This window comes from Oncorhynchus clarkii, chromosome 7, assembly GCF_045791955.1.
Source record: "Oncorhynchus clarkii lewisi isolate Uvic-CL-2024 chromosome 7, UVic_Ocla_1.0, whole genome shotgun sequence".
In the NCBI taxonomy this organism is placed as follows: Eukaryota; Metazoa; Chordata; class Actinopteri; order Salmoniformes; family Salmonidae; genus Oncorhynchus; species Oncorhynchus clarkii.
Window position 1 is genome coordinate 33,672,731 of NC_092153.1, and position 14,493 is coordinate 33,687,223.

The window sequence follows — 14,493 nt, forward strand, 5'->3', positions numbered from 1 at the left end:
GATCACGTAAAGGCTAGAAATGACATTCACAGTAACTCCAACAGGGAATTATAAATCTACAATGACATTGTGGCGTCTGTCGCTTACGTTTCATGGTGCCGGCCTCCTCGTCCTCGTCATCGTCTGAGTTGATCACCATGGTGCCCAGCTGAGACTCCATGGTGCCCATGTCGCTCTGCTCGATCATGGTCCTCGCCGTGCCCCCTAGCGAACCGGCCTCCCGGATGGTGCCCATATCGCTAGTGCCCGCCCTCACCATCGTTCCCTGGTCTACCTCGTCCTCGTCCTGATTGAGCAAAACATCATCTCAAGTCAAGACTGTTCCTAGGCCGACATTGAAAATAAGAATTTGTTCTGCAACTGAACCACACAGTCACTCAAAAAGTTACATGGAAATACATTTGACACAGTGATTTTGAAAAATCATGTGACATCATCCAGTTGGTAAGGTTTTTTTGTAAAGAGGCAGTTCGATGTTTCAAGTGTATAATATCAGGGCAGAGCAATAGCAGTATGCCAACGAAGCACAAGCTACAACTTTCTGCCGGTCATTTCAATCACTAGCTATGTTTCCATTAACTTGTCCAGAGAATTTGCTGAAATTTAGAAAGTTTGCAAAGAAAATATGTATATTTACTAAATAAACTAAAAGTAACAATAACGAGACAATATACAGGGGGTACCGGTACCAAGTCAAGGTTAGTCGAGGTAATTTGTACATGAAGGTAGGGGTAAAGTAACTATGCATAGATAATAAACAGTGAGTAGCAGCAGTGTAAAATCAAAGGGGGCGGGGGGTGTCAATGTAAATAGTCGGGGTGGCCATTTGATCAATTGTTCAGCAGTCTTACGGATTGGGGGTAGAAGCTGTTAAGGAGCCTTTTGGACCTAGACTTGGCGCTCCGGTACCGCTTGCCGTGCGGTAGCAGAGAGAACAGTCTATGAATTGGGTGACACATTTTTGGGCCTTCCTCTGACACTGCCTAGTATATAGGTCCTGGATGGCAGGAAGCTTGGCCCCAGTGATGTACTGGGCCGTACGCACTACCCTCTGTAGCACCTTACGGTCAGATGCCGAGCAGTTGCCATAGCAGGCAGTGATGCAACCGGTCATGATGCTCTCGATGGTGCAGCTGTAAAACTTTTTCAGGATCTGGGGAACCATTACAAATCTTTTCAGTATCCTGAGGGGAAAAGGTGTTGTTGTGCCACCCTCACAACTGTGTTGGTATGTTTGGACCAGGATAGTTTGTTGGTGATGTGGACACCAAGGAACTTGAAACTCTCAACCCGCTCCACTACAGCCCCGTCGATGTGAATGGGGGCCTGTTCGGCCCTCCTTTTTCTGTAGTCCACGATCGGCTCCTTTGTCTTGCTCACATTGAGGGAGAGGATGCTGTCCTGGCACAACACTGCCAGGTCTCTGACCTGCTCCCTATAGGCTGTCTCATCGTTGTTGGTGATCAGGCCTACCACTGTTGTGTCGTCAGCAAACTTAATGCTGTTGGAGTTGTGCTTGGCCACGCAGTCGTGGGTGAACAGGGAGTACAGGTGGGGACAAAGCAAGCACCCCTGAAGGGCCCCAGTGTTGAGGATCAGCATGGCAGATGTGTTGTTGCCTACCCTTACCACCTGAGGGAGCCCCATCAGGAAGTCCAAGATCCAGTTGCAGAGGGAGGTGTTTAGTCCCAGGGTCCTTAGCTTAGTGATGAGCTTTGTGGGCACTTTGGTGTTGAACACTGAGCTGAAGTCAATGAACAGCATTCTCACATAGGTGGGAAAGGACGGTGTGGAGTGCGATTGAGATTGCGTCATCTGTGGATCTGTTGGGGCAGTATGCAAATTGTAGTGGGTCTAGGGTTTCTGGTATGATGGTGTTGATGAGGGTCATGACCAGCCTTTCAAAGGACTTCATTCAAATTTGGAAAACGACCCTCAGTTGACAGTGAGAGGATGTTTCTTTATTTGCGGAGTTTACTTTCAACATATGCTGCCAAAGTTGGTACATGACTTTATGAAGTGAAGGCTGCAGGTATTCAACGGACACCTGGACATTGCTCACAGGCATTAAATAGAAGTGCAATGAATAGAAGCGAGGCAATTCCTAACTGTAGATGTCAGAGAGGAATGTGTGTTCTATGTTATATTTCAATGATCTATATGTTTTTTTTCCAACATATACTTATGAGCAGTACTCATAAAATCATATCTCAATGCACTTAATAATTCAGTCAAATATTCAAACAATTTATAAAAAATGTATCTAACTTCTAAAAACATTCTGTACAGTAATTTAAGTCCTGACTGATTAATATTTATATTCTCCCTCCCTCTCTCTCAGCATGGGCGCTGTTGTAAGGTATGTCACAAGGGTAAAAAAAAAAAACTGGCGTAGAATCTGGTGACATCTTCATTGTTCAAAACACGTTCTGATTGAAATATTTGGCTCACCTAAAACAGAATAATGAAATAATAAACATCTTTGAATATGCCTAACTCCAAAAAGTTGTAGTCATTCCAAATTGCAGATGAATTTAAACCTCTACTGTCTTTACTTTGTGGATCTGCCGGACTCCTCATTATCTAGGACGTAAAAATTGATAGTGCAAGTTCCTACATGCATTTCATATACATTGAATCTACAGATAGCTGCTGTACACTGTTATTTGCCAAATATTTTAATCTAAACAAACAATGAACACAAACATTACACATAGTAATGGCAGTTTTCATCCTAAACCATCTTTGGTAATGGGGTAAAATAGGTTAAGTGCTTCATATGCGAAACCCTGCTTAGTTACTACAAGTTAGTTAATCTAGCTAACTAATGTTGGATGCTAAAAACAACGTTAGCTTGTCTAGCTAAGTTATCTAGCAAGCTAGCAAACTGTATTGAATTGATTTGTCGTATTTCAGACGTTGCTAATAATGCTCGTCTTCAAGCTAGGTATATTTTAAATTAATTGTGTACTAGTGAGCTTACCTGAAATGAAGTGAGTGCTGCAGACCTGCTATGATTTTTTGACTCCCAAGCCTCCATTCAGACTGCAGTGACCCAAGCTCATCGCGATCCTCGTTTTTTGGAAATCTGAACATTTGAATCTTTGATAAGGCATTTTTGCCTGACATCACAACACAACTAACAGAACAGCAACTACCAAAGTTGGTCTGATCATTTTATTTGTTTGGTTGTGATGGATACTGTGTTATAAACTTGAAATATCCTTAAATCAAGTCACTAAGCAAGAGGGGAGAATGCAGAACATTTACATTCTGTCAGAACATGCTATTGTTAGACATCGGGTATCCTATGGAAAGGAGAAGGGCCACAGTCTGGTACAAGTCAACAGGTCAGAAGTGAGAAAGAACATGTGTAAGAAGGAGACTCCACATAGGAGGAAGGTTTAAATACCAGTGCTTGTGTGAATATGTTTTTGTCTCTTCAGCTGTTTGACCCATTGGGTGAATAAACTTGTTTTATTACAATAAACCTTGTTGTCCGTTTGTTTATTTAGAACCCGAGTAAAAACAGTTGGAAGAGAGGCAGGCTAGTAATAAGAAGAACAACAAGTTTCCGGAGAGGAAGTCATCAGGGGTCACCCACAATTATTTAGAACGGAAGTGTGCATTCCATTATAACAGTATATAGCTGCCGTTTCCATTGCACGTCGCAATGTGTTTTTTTTTGCGACATTGCGTTTGTTGAATAAACCTGAGTGAGTGGAAACCTGCCTAATGATAATGAATTGCATTTGTTATTGAATATAAGTTATACATGCATTATGAGCTTAATCCTGTATCTAAGGCTGTGTTACTCCATTGTGTATGTTTTTGTTGTAATTTGTAAACAAATGTAAGGCTCCAAAATATGATGTACAGTGGGGAGAACAAGTATTTGATACACTGCCGATTTTGAGTTTTCCTACTTACAAAGCATGTAGAGATCTATAATTTTTTATCATAGGTATACTTCAACTGTGAGAGACGGAGTCTAAAGATACAGAAAATCACATTGTATGATTTTTAAGTAATTCATTTGCATTTTATTGCATGACATAAGATTTGATCACCTACCAACCAGTAAGAATTCCAGCTCTCACAGACCTGTTAGTTTTTCTTTAAGAAGCCCTCCTGTTCTCCACTCATTACCTGTAGTAACTGCACCTGTTTGAACTCGTTACCTCTATAAAAAGACACCTGTCCACACACTCAATCAAACAGACTCCAACCTCTCCACAATGGCCAAGACCAGAGAGCTGTGTAAGGACATCAGGGATAAAATTGTAGACCTGCACAAGGCTGGGATGGGCTACAGGACAATAGGCAAGCAGCTTGGTGAGAAGGCATCAACTGTTGGCGCAATTATTAGAAAATGGAAGAAGTTCAAGATGACGGTCAATCACCCTCGGTCTGGGGCTCCATGCAAGATCTCACCTCGTGGGGCATCAATGATCATGAGGAAGGTGAGGGATCAGCCCAGAACTACACGGCAGGACCTGGTCAATGACCTGAAGAGAGCTGGGACCACAGTCTCAAAGAAAACCATTAGTAGTAACACACTACGCCGTTATGGATTAAAATCCTGCAGCGCACGCAAGGTCCCCCTGCTCAAGCCAGCGCATGTCCAGGCCTGTCTGAAGTTTGCCAATGACCATCTGGATGATCCAGAGGAGGAATGGGAGAAGGTCATGTGGTCTGAGGAGACAAAAATAGCTTTTTGGTCTAAACTCCACTCGCCGTGCTTGGAGGAAGAAGAAGGATGAGTACAACCCCAAGAACACCATTCCAACCGTGAAGCATGGAGGTGGAAACATCATTCTTTGGAGATGCTATTCTGCAAAGGGGACAGGACGACTGCACCGTATTGAGGGGAGGACGGATGGGGCCATGTATCGCGAGATCTTGGCCAACAACCTCCTTCCCTCAGTAAGAGCATTGAAGATGGGTCGTGGATGGGTCTTCCAGCATGACAACGACCCGAAAACACACAGCCAGGGCAACTAAGGAGTGGCTCCGTAAGAAGCATCTCAAGGTCCTGGAGTGGCCTAGCCAGTCTCCAGACCTGAACCCAATAGAAAATCTTTGGAAGGAGCTGAAAGTCCGTATTGCCCAGCGACAGCCCCGAAACCTGAAGGATCTGGAGAAGGTCTGTATGGAGGAGTGGGCCAAAATCCCTGCTGCAGTGTGTGCAAACCTGGTCAAGAACTACAGGAAATGTATGATCTCTGTAATTGCAAGCAAAGGTTTCTGTACCAAATATTAAGTTCTGCTTTTCTGATGTATCAAATACTTATGTCATGCAATAAAATGCAAATTAATTACTTAAAAATCATACAATGTGATTTTCTGTATTTTTGTTTTAAATTCCGTCTCTCACAGTTGAAGTGTACCTATGATAAAAATTACAGACCTCTACATGCTTTGTAAGTAGGAAAACATGCTAAATCGGCAGTGTATCAAATACCTGTTCTCCCCACTGTATGTCGATCTCATTGATTTTCAGTCCTGCATCCATAGCCCCATCTATGAATAGATCTACAGTATTTGAGAGTGGTTACATTTCCCCAGCCCCATTATTCAGCTTATAAAATAAAGTGGTAGAGTAATGCTGTTCATAGTCTGCTGTCCGTTGTGACGTAGGCAGGCGTGTTGATAAAAAAAAATTCAATGAGGCTCATAAATAGCTGATAAATGGGCCAGTGGACTGTCATGGCCATGCAGCCTAAGCTTTAGTGGGGTTTGTGCGTGTGGGTCTGTGTGTGTTTACCGAGTTGTCTTCGTCCTCTTGGTCTTGTTCTCTCTGCTCGGCCTCCACTTTCTTCAGTTTAATTTCCATGGCATCTGTGATCAAAGCTCTGAGGATGCTGCTGGGCTTAGCAGCCTTAATGAATGGATGCTGCAGGAGGACAAACACACAATGTACAAACACACAATTGAGCCAACATCCAGTGTTTACCCCAAAAGTTTCGCATTGTCGGTAGTGCAGTGCGCAGCAACGAGTCTTTGAATTAATCTCGCCCTGAAATCAACTAGAAAAAATAAATAATAATAAATCGATACCATCCAGGTGATCTATCGTAACAAACACGTGTTTAGAAGAACAGGGGCAAGAATGTTGCTCCTGCAAAAAAAACAGTTTGGGGGAGAAAACTAGCCATTACATTTTTCAAAACAGTGATTTGTTTCATTTTTTTTTTTTTCGATGTCCATGGAAAAGAGGCATTTATAATATTTTTAACCCGAGTTTAAAGCAATGCAACCGCGAGTTGCAGTTTTACTCGGTAATGGCCTCAGATAATGTGCTATCCCATGTAAAATATTAATGGTTAGTTGCAAAATTTAATCCAGAGAGAAATTATGGTAGGACAAATAGGAAATTAACAGACAGAAAGTGAGAAAAAGAGGAAGAGAGAGAGAGAAGGGAGAGACTGACGTAGTAGGCTGAGTAAGGTAGTTTTGGTATGGGTGCCAGAGTGGCTTCGCCCCATATGGCATCCTATTCTCTACATTGTGCACTACTTTTGGCTGTCAAAAGTAGTGCACTATATAGGGAAAAGGGAGGCATTTGAGATGCAGACAGTGTCGGTGAGATGGGGTCTTCTACCTGTAGAAGCTGTGTGGCAGTGGCTCTGTTCTCTGGGTTCTTCACCAGACACTGGGAAACAAATTCTTGGAACAGCTCCGACCACAAGTCTGGGTTTCGGAACGTCGGTGGAGGATTGGTAGGAATCATAAAGATGGCCTATAAAAGAAACAATGTAACAGACAGAACAGAAACAAAGTCACATACGTGGACAATTTAACAACACAAAATCACATTTCAAGTCGTCTCTGTTTTCGCCACTATACTCAGATTGGTTTTAGAGGGGTTGAAGCCTGAGACTGAGAAGTATTTGACAAGTTCAATCACTAACAAAATCAGATCTGTACACATTAACAATAGACTCACCCTCATAGGGTGGATGTCTGCATAGGGAGGCTTTCCCTCTGCCATTTCTATGGATGTGATGCCCAGGGACCAAATGTCTGCCACACAGTTATAACCAATCTCCTGGATCACCTCAGGGGCCATCCAGAATGGAGTGCCAATCACTGTGTTCCGCTTGGCCATGGTATCCTGAAAAACAGACAAGTAGTAGACATGATTTACTAATTATATTTGCACATGATATACAGAGAACATTATGAAAAATATACACCTCATGGCATCCTAGTCAGTCCTGGATTGCTTGAGCATGATTTTTGTCTATCCACAAACAATTTAGCTATATTAACTAAAATGCAGGATGTTAAAAAGGGACTACAGTATGGCACAGAAGACCAAAATTCCCATTTTAAAGGTAAATAAAAAAAAGTTAGTTGAAGGGAAGCATCTTTTGGTTGGGCCCAGTCCAGATCAAAAAGGCTTCAACTGATGAGACTACTAGACAAGACTTGCCAGCTTTCAGCACGTTCAAGCAAGATGACGAATAAATGTAAAACTATTTCCATTGGTTGAGCAGATACGTCTTGTTTGTGAACCTCTTCCCAAGATTTTACATATCTTGAATCTTGGGAGACAAAAACAGTCAAAAACAGATGTAATTTGATAGTTCAGATCAATCAAACCAAGGAATAACATTAACATTCTTGATCAGTGGTATCAAACATAATTCCTGGAGAGCCCTGGGTCTGCTGGTTTTTTGATATTTCCTTTAAAAAAAAAATTTTGTTTGTTGAATTTTACCCCTTTTTCTCCCCAATTTCGTGGTATCCAATTGTTGTAGTAGCTACTATCTTGTCTCATTGCTACAACTCCCGTACGGACTCGGGAGAGACGAAGGCTGAATGTCATGCGTCCTCCGATACACAACCCAACCATCCGTACTGCTTCTTAACACAGCGCGCATCCAACCCGGAAGCCAGCCGCACCAATGTGTCGGAGGCTACACCGTGCACCTGGCAACCTTGGCTAGCGCGCACTGCGCCCGGCCCGCCACAGGAGTCGCTGGTGCGCGATGAGACAAGGAGATCCCTACCGACCAATCCCTCCCTAACCCGGACGACGCTAGGCCAATTGTGCGTCGACAGAGCCTGGGCTACTCTGATGGCACAGCTGGCGCTGCAGTACAGCGCCCTTAACCACTGCGCCACCCGGGAGGCCATTTCCTTTTAATTAACCTACAATTAAGACCTAGACAACCAGGTGAAGGGAGTTCCTACCTAATTAATGAACTTAATTGATCAATCAAGTACAAGGGAGGAGCAAAACCCAGACACTCAGCCCTCCAGGAATTTAGTTTGACACCCCTGTCCTAGTTCAAACATTCATCTCATTAACGTATGACTCAATGGCTGCGTTTAGACATACTGACAAGTTCTGATATTTTTTTCACTAATTGGTGTTTTAACCAATCAGATCAGTTCTGAAAAAGATGTGATTGGTCAAAACACCACAGTGGAAAAAAGATCGGAATTGGGTTGCTTGTGTAAACGCAGCCCATGATCTGCACCAGCTATCTTCTGATGAATTCCTTACGGTCAGCTGTCCCGCCACCCCAAAATCAGCCAGCTTGGCCTGGCCCTCTGCGTTTAGCAGGATATTCCCTGCCTTGATGTCTCTGTGGATCTTCCTCATAAAGTGCAGGTACTCCAGTCCCTTCAGTGTGGACTGCACTATGGTGGCGATCTCATCCTCTGTTAGCTACAACAGACACGTGAGGCAAGAGACACTATAAGACATAATTCTACTTATTTTAGGGCAACGATTTCCACTACTGATTGCATATGCCCAGCACTCAAAATAAATATTTTAAAATGTACAGCAAGCAGAAATTAATCAAAAACAATTAATACTTTTTTGTAATGTTAACTTAAAATAATTGGCACCATCAATAAAGATCAGCTAAAAAGACTACACAATATTTTGCAAAAACAGAGATATATCGACCCTTAATATTCAGTCAGATTGGACATGTTGGATGTAGCATGTTACCGTTTTGTTGCGCAGGCGAATGATGTCGGAGACGGAGCCAGCTCCGCAGTACTCCATTACGATCCACAGGTCACTGTTCTTAAAGTAACTTCCGTAGTACCTCACAACATGGGGACTAAGGATGCAAAAGAGCCTAATGAGTTTGCCTATTTCTGGTACCTTGTCTATATTACACTAATCATATAAACCATATATTCCACTCGTCTTCTGTTCACAAATAATGTTACCAACACAGCAACAGATTATTCGATCTGACGACACAGAGGCAGGTAGAGGAGGTAGAGTGGAGGGTGCCTCACCTGTTACACTGCTGCATGATGGAAATCTCTTTGATGATCTCCTGCAGGTCAGACTCCACAGGGACCTGCTTGATGGCCACAATCTCCCCAGTCTCTTTATAGTTGGCCTTAAATACACTGCCATAGGACCTGCATATAAAACAGGTGTGAAAACATTATTTAATATTTTTTATCTTGGCTACTACTGAATGAGTCAACTCGTGTCATGCTCCTCAAATAGTATACCTTCAGCGAGAAGGCTGTGTGGTCATAGGGCCGACATGGTAAGTGGTTTGTTTGAGAGGTAAATAGATTAATGAATGTGGTCTTATTCTAGCACAGTGGGTTTATTTTACAAATTCTTGAAATAGGCACATCAGTGTTGGGTTCTGAGAATATGAAATATACTTATTCATGTCACTGAGGGAGGTCTTAGGTATAGAGGGTCTACACCATAAGTTAATGGTTATCTGTAGGAGGAAGGTATATAGTGGGTGCAATTAAGCTTGGAATGTGCTGAGCGCAGGGACGCGATCACATGCGGCAGGCATTGATAAGGGCAGAGGAGCCATGGATTAGTGATGAAGGGGGTCGAGGCCGGGTCACGTTAAGGGAGAAAGAAAAGTTTATAGCCGTATTACTTAGTTTCATGACTAGCAGTAAAGATAATGTTTGTTCAGATGGGTAGGAGGAGACTCAGCCTAGGAGAAAGGGTTAAATATCAGTGCTTGTGTGAAAATGTTTGTCTAATGCAGCTGTATTGATCATCTTGGAAGAATAAACTTGGGTGAGCTTTCATAGTGTCCGTAGAGTTTTTATTCTGAAAATTAGAACCTAACAGTTGGCGCTAAGAGCAGGGTTCACCACATATTGTTGTCAAACCAGAGAGTCCTGATCAGTGGAGCTGGCAACAAACAAGGTAGACAGTTCCTACACCTGTTTCCACTCATTTTGACATCTTGGGGAGATGAGAATCGTAGGCTGAACAATTATAGGATACGGACCTAGAAAGAGTTTATTCAGTAGGCCCATTGTGTAACGACCGGTCGTAAATATCTGGTGTAGGGTAGGTTCCATAAGGATAGGTCCCGAGTGGAGGTTTTCCTCTGCAAGATCCCGGTAAAAATCAGGTGTAGGGTGTGTTCCTTTAAGGACAGGTCCCAAGTGGAGGTTTTCCACTGCGAAATCCATGAGTGACAATACAGTATAGGGTAGGTTCCGTTTAGGATAGATCCCTGGTGGGGGTATTACCCTGCGAGATCTGTAAGAGGGACAAAACTCCCAGCTGCAGTGACAGTGAGTTTTAGGAAGATGAGAATTCTAGCAGCTAGTGAGTAAAAAAAAAAATGAAGAGGAAAAATAAGATACTTGAACACTGTTTGAGTTACGTGTAGTAGCAATACGGAGAGAGGTTGGTTTATGCCCTATGGGGAGGGGGAACCACGAAAGATTATGTGGATAATAGGAAGACAAGTGTGAATAATTTTGGTAATGTGGGTTAACAACAACAGTGATATTTGAGGCGCAATACTGGAATAAGACATGAAGTAATCCGTATTCTCCAGTAATACATTTGCAGACGCTATAGTATTGGTTCTAATACAAGGTGACCGTGACCAATTAATAGGCACAAATACCATAATTACTCTCCGGGGATGTGGGTAGCGCAACCTTGGAAAATAGTTAATAGAAGGTGTTTTATAGACGGGAGTGAAGAAATCTAAAACACCCTGGACACAGAGGTTTGGGAGTAATTACTATTGATATGGCGACAGACGGCCACAATTTTCCCTGTAAAGAGAGCTAGAGGATTTGAATAAAGCCATGTAGGCGCTGAAAGAAGCGCACAAGTATTCTACCAATTCGGCTAAAACATGGGAAAAATTTTGCTAACTGGATAAGATTGGTCAGCATTTTCCGACTGACGGAAAATTTCAATCTGATAGAAAATTCAGGGAGGCAATTACGACTTGGCATAATAACATAAAAACAGAATCAAAAGCTCAATATACCAGCGTTTTGATGTCAGCATTCTATCAACAAAAAATACAAACCAATAAACACGGAATAAGGAGAAGTACTCAGCCACAGAAAGACTGGGTATGTGAGTACGTTGATTGAAACCTGTGATCAAAACGGCTTTTGCGGGGGTTGTGGATGAAATAGAGCAAGATGCTTTGAGAGTGGAGTATAACTCCGCTCACTTCGCAGACGTGCGAGGGGTTAATACGGCCACAGGGAAAGTCACTAACTATAGTTTCAATGGCCAAGGTAAGACAAAGAAACGTAGCGGGATGTGGGAGACAGTTCTGTTTAAGGTGTACATACTCAGTTGGTCTTTGGAAAAGGGAGTGTAAAAGTGGGAATGGAGCCTGCTGCATTCGGGGGAAATGCTGCCATGCAAGTGTTTGGATCTTTTTCAAAAGAGCAACAACGAATTCTCCAGAAAGTAGCAGGACAGGAACTTTAGTGTATGTGTATAGTGTATGGCTCGGTTCGATCGATAGTGGTTCATAGAGATTCCAGTTTCTATTAAAAGGAAGACGTATGAGATCACGTCTTACCCAACTTTTTAATAGATGTCAGGGAACAAATATTGCAGATTCCTTAGGATGACAAATTGGCTAAATTTGCCACAGGAAAAATTATTTTGGGTTGAAGAATCTAGGCAAAATGCCAGGGGAATGGATTCTAAAGAGGTAACAAATGTATCATAAATGTAAGAGTTCTAAACTTCCTAAACGTCTTGAGTCAAAGCCAAATTGGATTTATACCAAAACATCGTACAACTGATATATATTCACACCCTACACTGTCTCATGAGATCAAAAAAAAGGTTTCTGAGTCTGTAAGGAGTGTTTGCCAGATACGTCATGCCAATAAAGCCAATTGAATTGAATTGTAACAATGTACTGTGGGGCAAAAAAGTATTTAGTCAGCCACCAATTGTGCAAGTTCTCCCACTTAAAAAGATGAGGCCTATAATTTTCATCATAGGTACACTTCAACTATGACAGACAAAATGAGAAGAAAAAAAATCCAGAAAATCACATTGTAGGATTTTTAATGAATGTATTTGCAAAATATGGTGGAAAATAAGTATTTGGTCAAAAACAAAAGTTTCTCAATACTTTGTTATATACCCTTTGTTGGCAATGACTGAGGTCAAACGTTTTCTGTAAGTCTTCAGACACTGTTGCAGGTATTTTGGCCCATTCCTCCATGCAGATCTCCTCTAGAGCAGTGATGTTTTGGGGCTGTTGCTCCAGGACCTTGAAATGCTTCTTACGAGCTTCTTTGGAGTGTGACTGTTTGAGGTTGTGGACAGGTGTCTTTTATACTGATAACAAGTTCAAACAGGTGCCATTAATACAGGTAATGAGTGGAGGACAGAGGAGCCTCTTAAAGAAGAAGTTACAGGTCTGTGAGAGCCAGAAATCTTGCTTGTTTGTAGGTGACCAAATACTTATTTTCCACCATAATTTGCTAATAAATTCAATTAAAATCCTACAATGTGATTTTCTGGATTTTTTTCCTCATTTTGTCTGTCATAGATGAAGTGTACCTATGATGAAAATTACAGGCCTCTCTCATCTTTTTAAGTGGGAGAACTTGCACAATTGATGGCTGACTAAATACTTTTTTGCCCCACTGTAAGTGGCTCGGGGAACAAAACATCAATATTTTGGGTCCATGGCCAGGAAACTCCCCAGACTTAATCTTATTGAGAACTTGTGGTCAATCCTCAAGAGGCCAAACAAACAAAAACCAACAAATTCTGACAAACTCCAAGCATTGATTATGCAAGAATGGACTGCCATCAGTCAGGATGCGGCCCAGAAGTTAATTGACAACATGCAAGGCCGGATTTCAGGTTGAAAAAGAAGGGTCAACACTGCAAATATTGACTTTTTGCATCAACTTCTTGTAATTGTCAATGAAGGCCTTTGACACTTATGAAATGCTTGTAATTATACTTCAGCATTCCATAGTAACATCTGACAAAAATATCTAAAGACACTGAAGCAGCAAACTTTGTGGAAATTAATATGTGTCATTCTCAAAACTTTTGGTCACGACTGTACAACTGTTGTATTCAGCGCACGTGACAACTTTGATTTGATACCTAAAATGAACTTTTAATTTTTTTTGTTAGTTCATGAACATTGTGGTGCAGTGTTTATGGAGAATAGTACATGCATAATAAAGGATACAGACGATGGGGAGATTAAAACAAACGTTTGATGATTGGAGTAAGGAAAGTGGATTTACCGTTATCATGTTTGGTTTGTAATTAATACTTGTGGATTGCTAATTAAAATGTAGCATAGTGAATATTAACGAAATGTACACTTTCTTTTCCAGGAGAGGGGGTTTCCTTATTGCTCGTTGGAATGTTCCCGGAGACTGTGGTCTAGGGGAGAGCAGTTAGTGATTCCATAAACGGAGTTCCCAGATTGGTAAAGCTTGTTCATGTGTTTTGACCTACGGTTTACCACACACAGACAAATACAACTTACCGGTTGTGAATATGCGTTTAGTGGTGTTGATAACGTGGGATATACACTGCTCAAAAAAAATAAAGGGAACACTTAAACAACACAATGTAACTCCAAGTCAATCGCACTTCTATGAAATCAAACTGTCCACTTAGGAAGCAACACTGATTGACAATACATTTCACAAGCTGTTGTGCAAATGGAATAGACAACAGGTGGAAATTATAGGCAATTAGCAAGACACCCCCAATAAAGGAGTGGTTCTGCATAACAGTATGTTATGCTCTTTGACGTTTGTCGCAGAGATAATGTTATTAAGAAATTGGGAATGTAATAATTAGTCATATAGTCAATGCTTGTCTTGATTTCCTGAAACAGAAATTAATTGAACTAAAGTGTTGTTTTCATCATGGAAGGTGACGTCAGATGGTGTCAATGCATGTAGGAATAATTTGGCCACAAACAGTGTGTGTTTGTGGCCAACGGGTGACAAAGGCGTTCAATGCGACAGTGATTTTTAACACTGAGTCCGAGCCATTAACCTGGGTACCGGCAGCAGGAGTGCAGCAGAGTCCTGAGACCATGTTGAGTGAGCGTGGAGAGAAATATCATACACATTTCTCTATTGTTCCTGGGTGCTGGTGGGAGAAATGGACCAGAGAGGATGGTGATAGCAGCTCAGATGAGAGACTCGTGTACGTGGGAAAAACGGATGTATCTATTTGGATATTGAAATCGGGAC

General features: G+C 41.9%; 1 protein-coding gene across 2 annotated transcripts in view; it reads right to left on the reverse strand.

The window, feature by feature from the left end:
* The window catches only part of LOC139413213 (serine/threonine-protein kinase 4-like), a 64,098-nt gene that overhangs the window by 29,126 nt on the left and 20,479 nt on the right, over nucleotides 1-14,493 (reverse strand). For both annotated transcript variants that reach the window (XM_071160331.1, XM_071160332.1), the window contains 7 exons: nucleotides 9,274-9,402; nucleotides 8,975-9,089; nucleotides 8,519-8,683; nucleotides 6,950-7,117; nucleotides 6,605-6,742; nucleotides 5,768-5,896; nucleotides 88-286 (listed from right to left, as the gene is read on the reverse strand). In XM_071160331.1, the coding sequence (XP_071016432.1) occupies nucleotides 88-286; nucleotides 5,768-5,896; nucleotides 6,605-6,742; nucleotides 6,950-7,117; nucleotides 8,519-8,683; nucleotides 8,975-9,089; nucleotides 9,274-9,402 (1,043 nt within the window). The remainder of the gene's footprint in view (nucleotides 1-87; nucleotides 287-5,767; nucleotides 5,897-6,604; nucleotides 6,743-6,949; nucleotides 7,118-8,518; nucleotides 8,684-8,974; nucleotides 9,090-9,273; nucleotides 9,403-14,493) is intronic.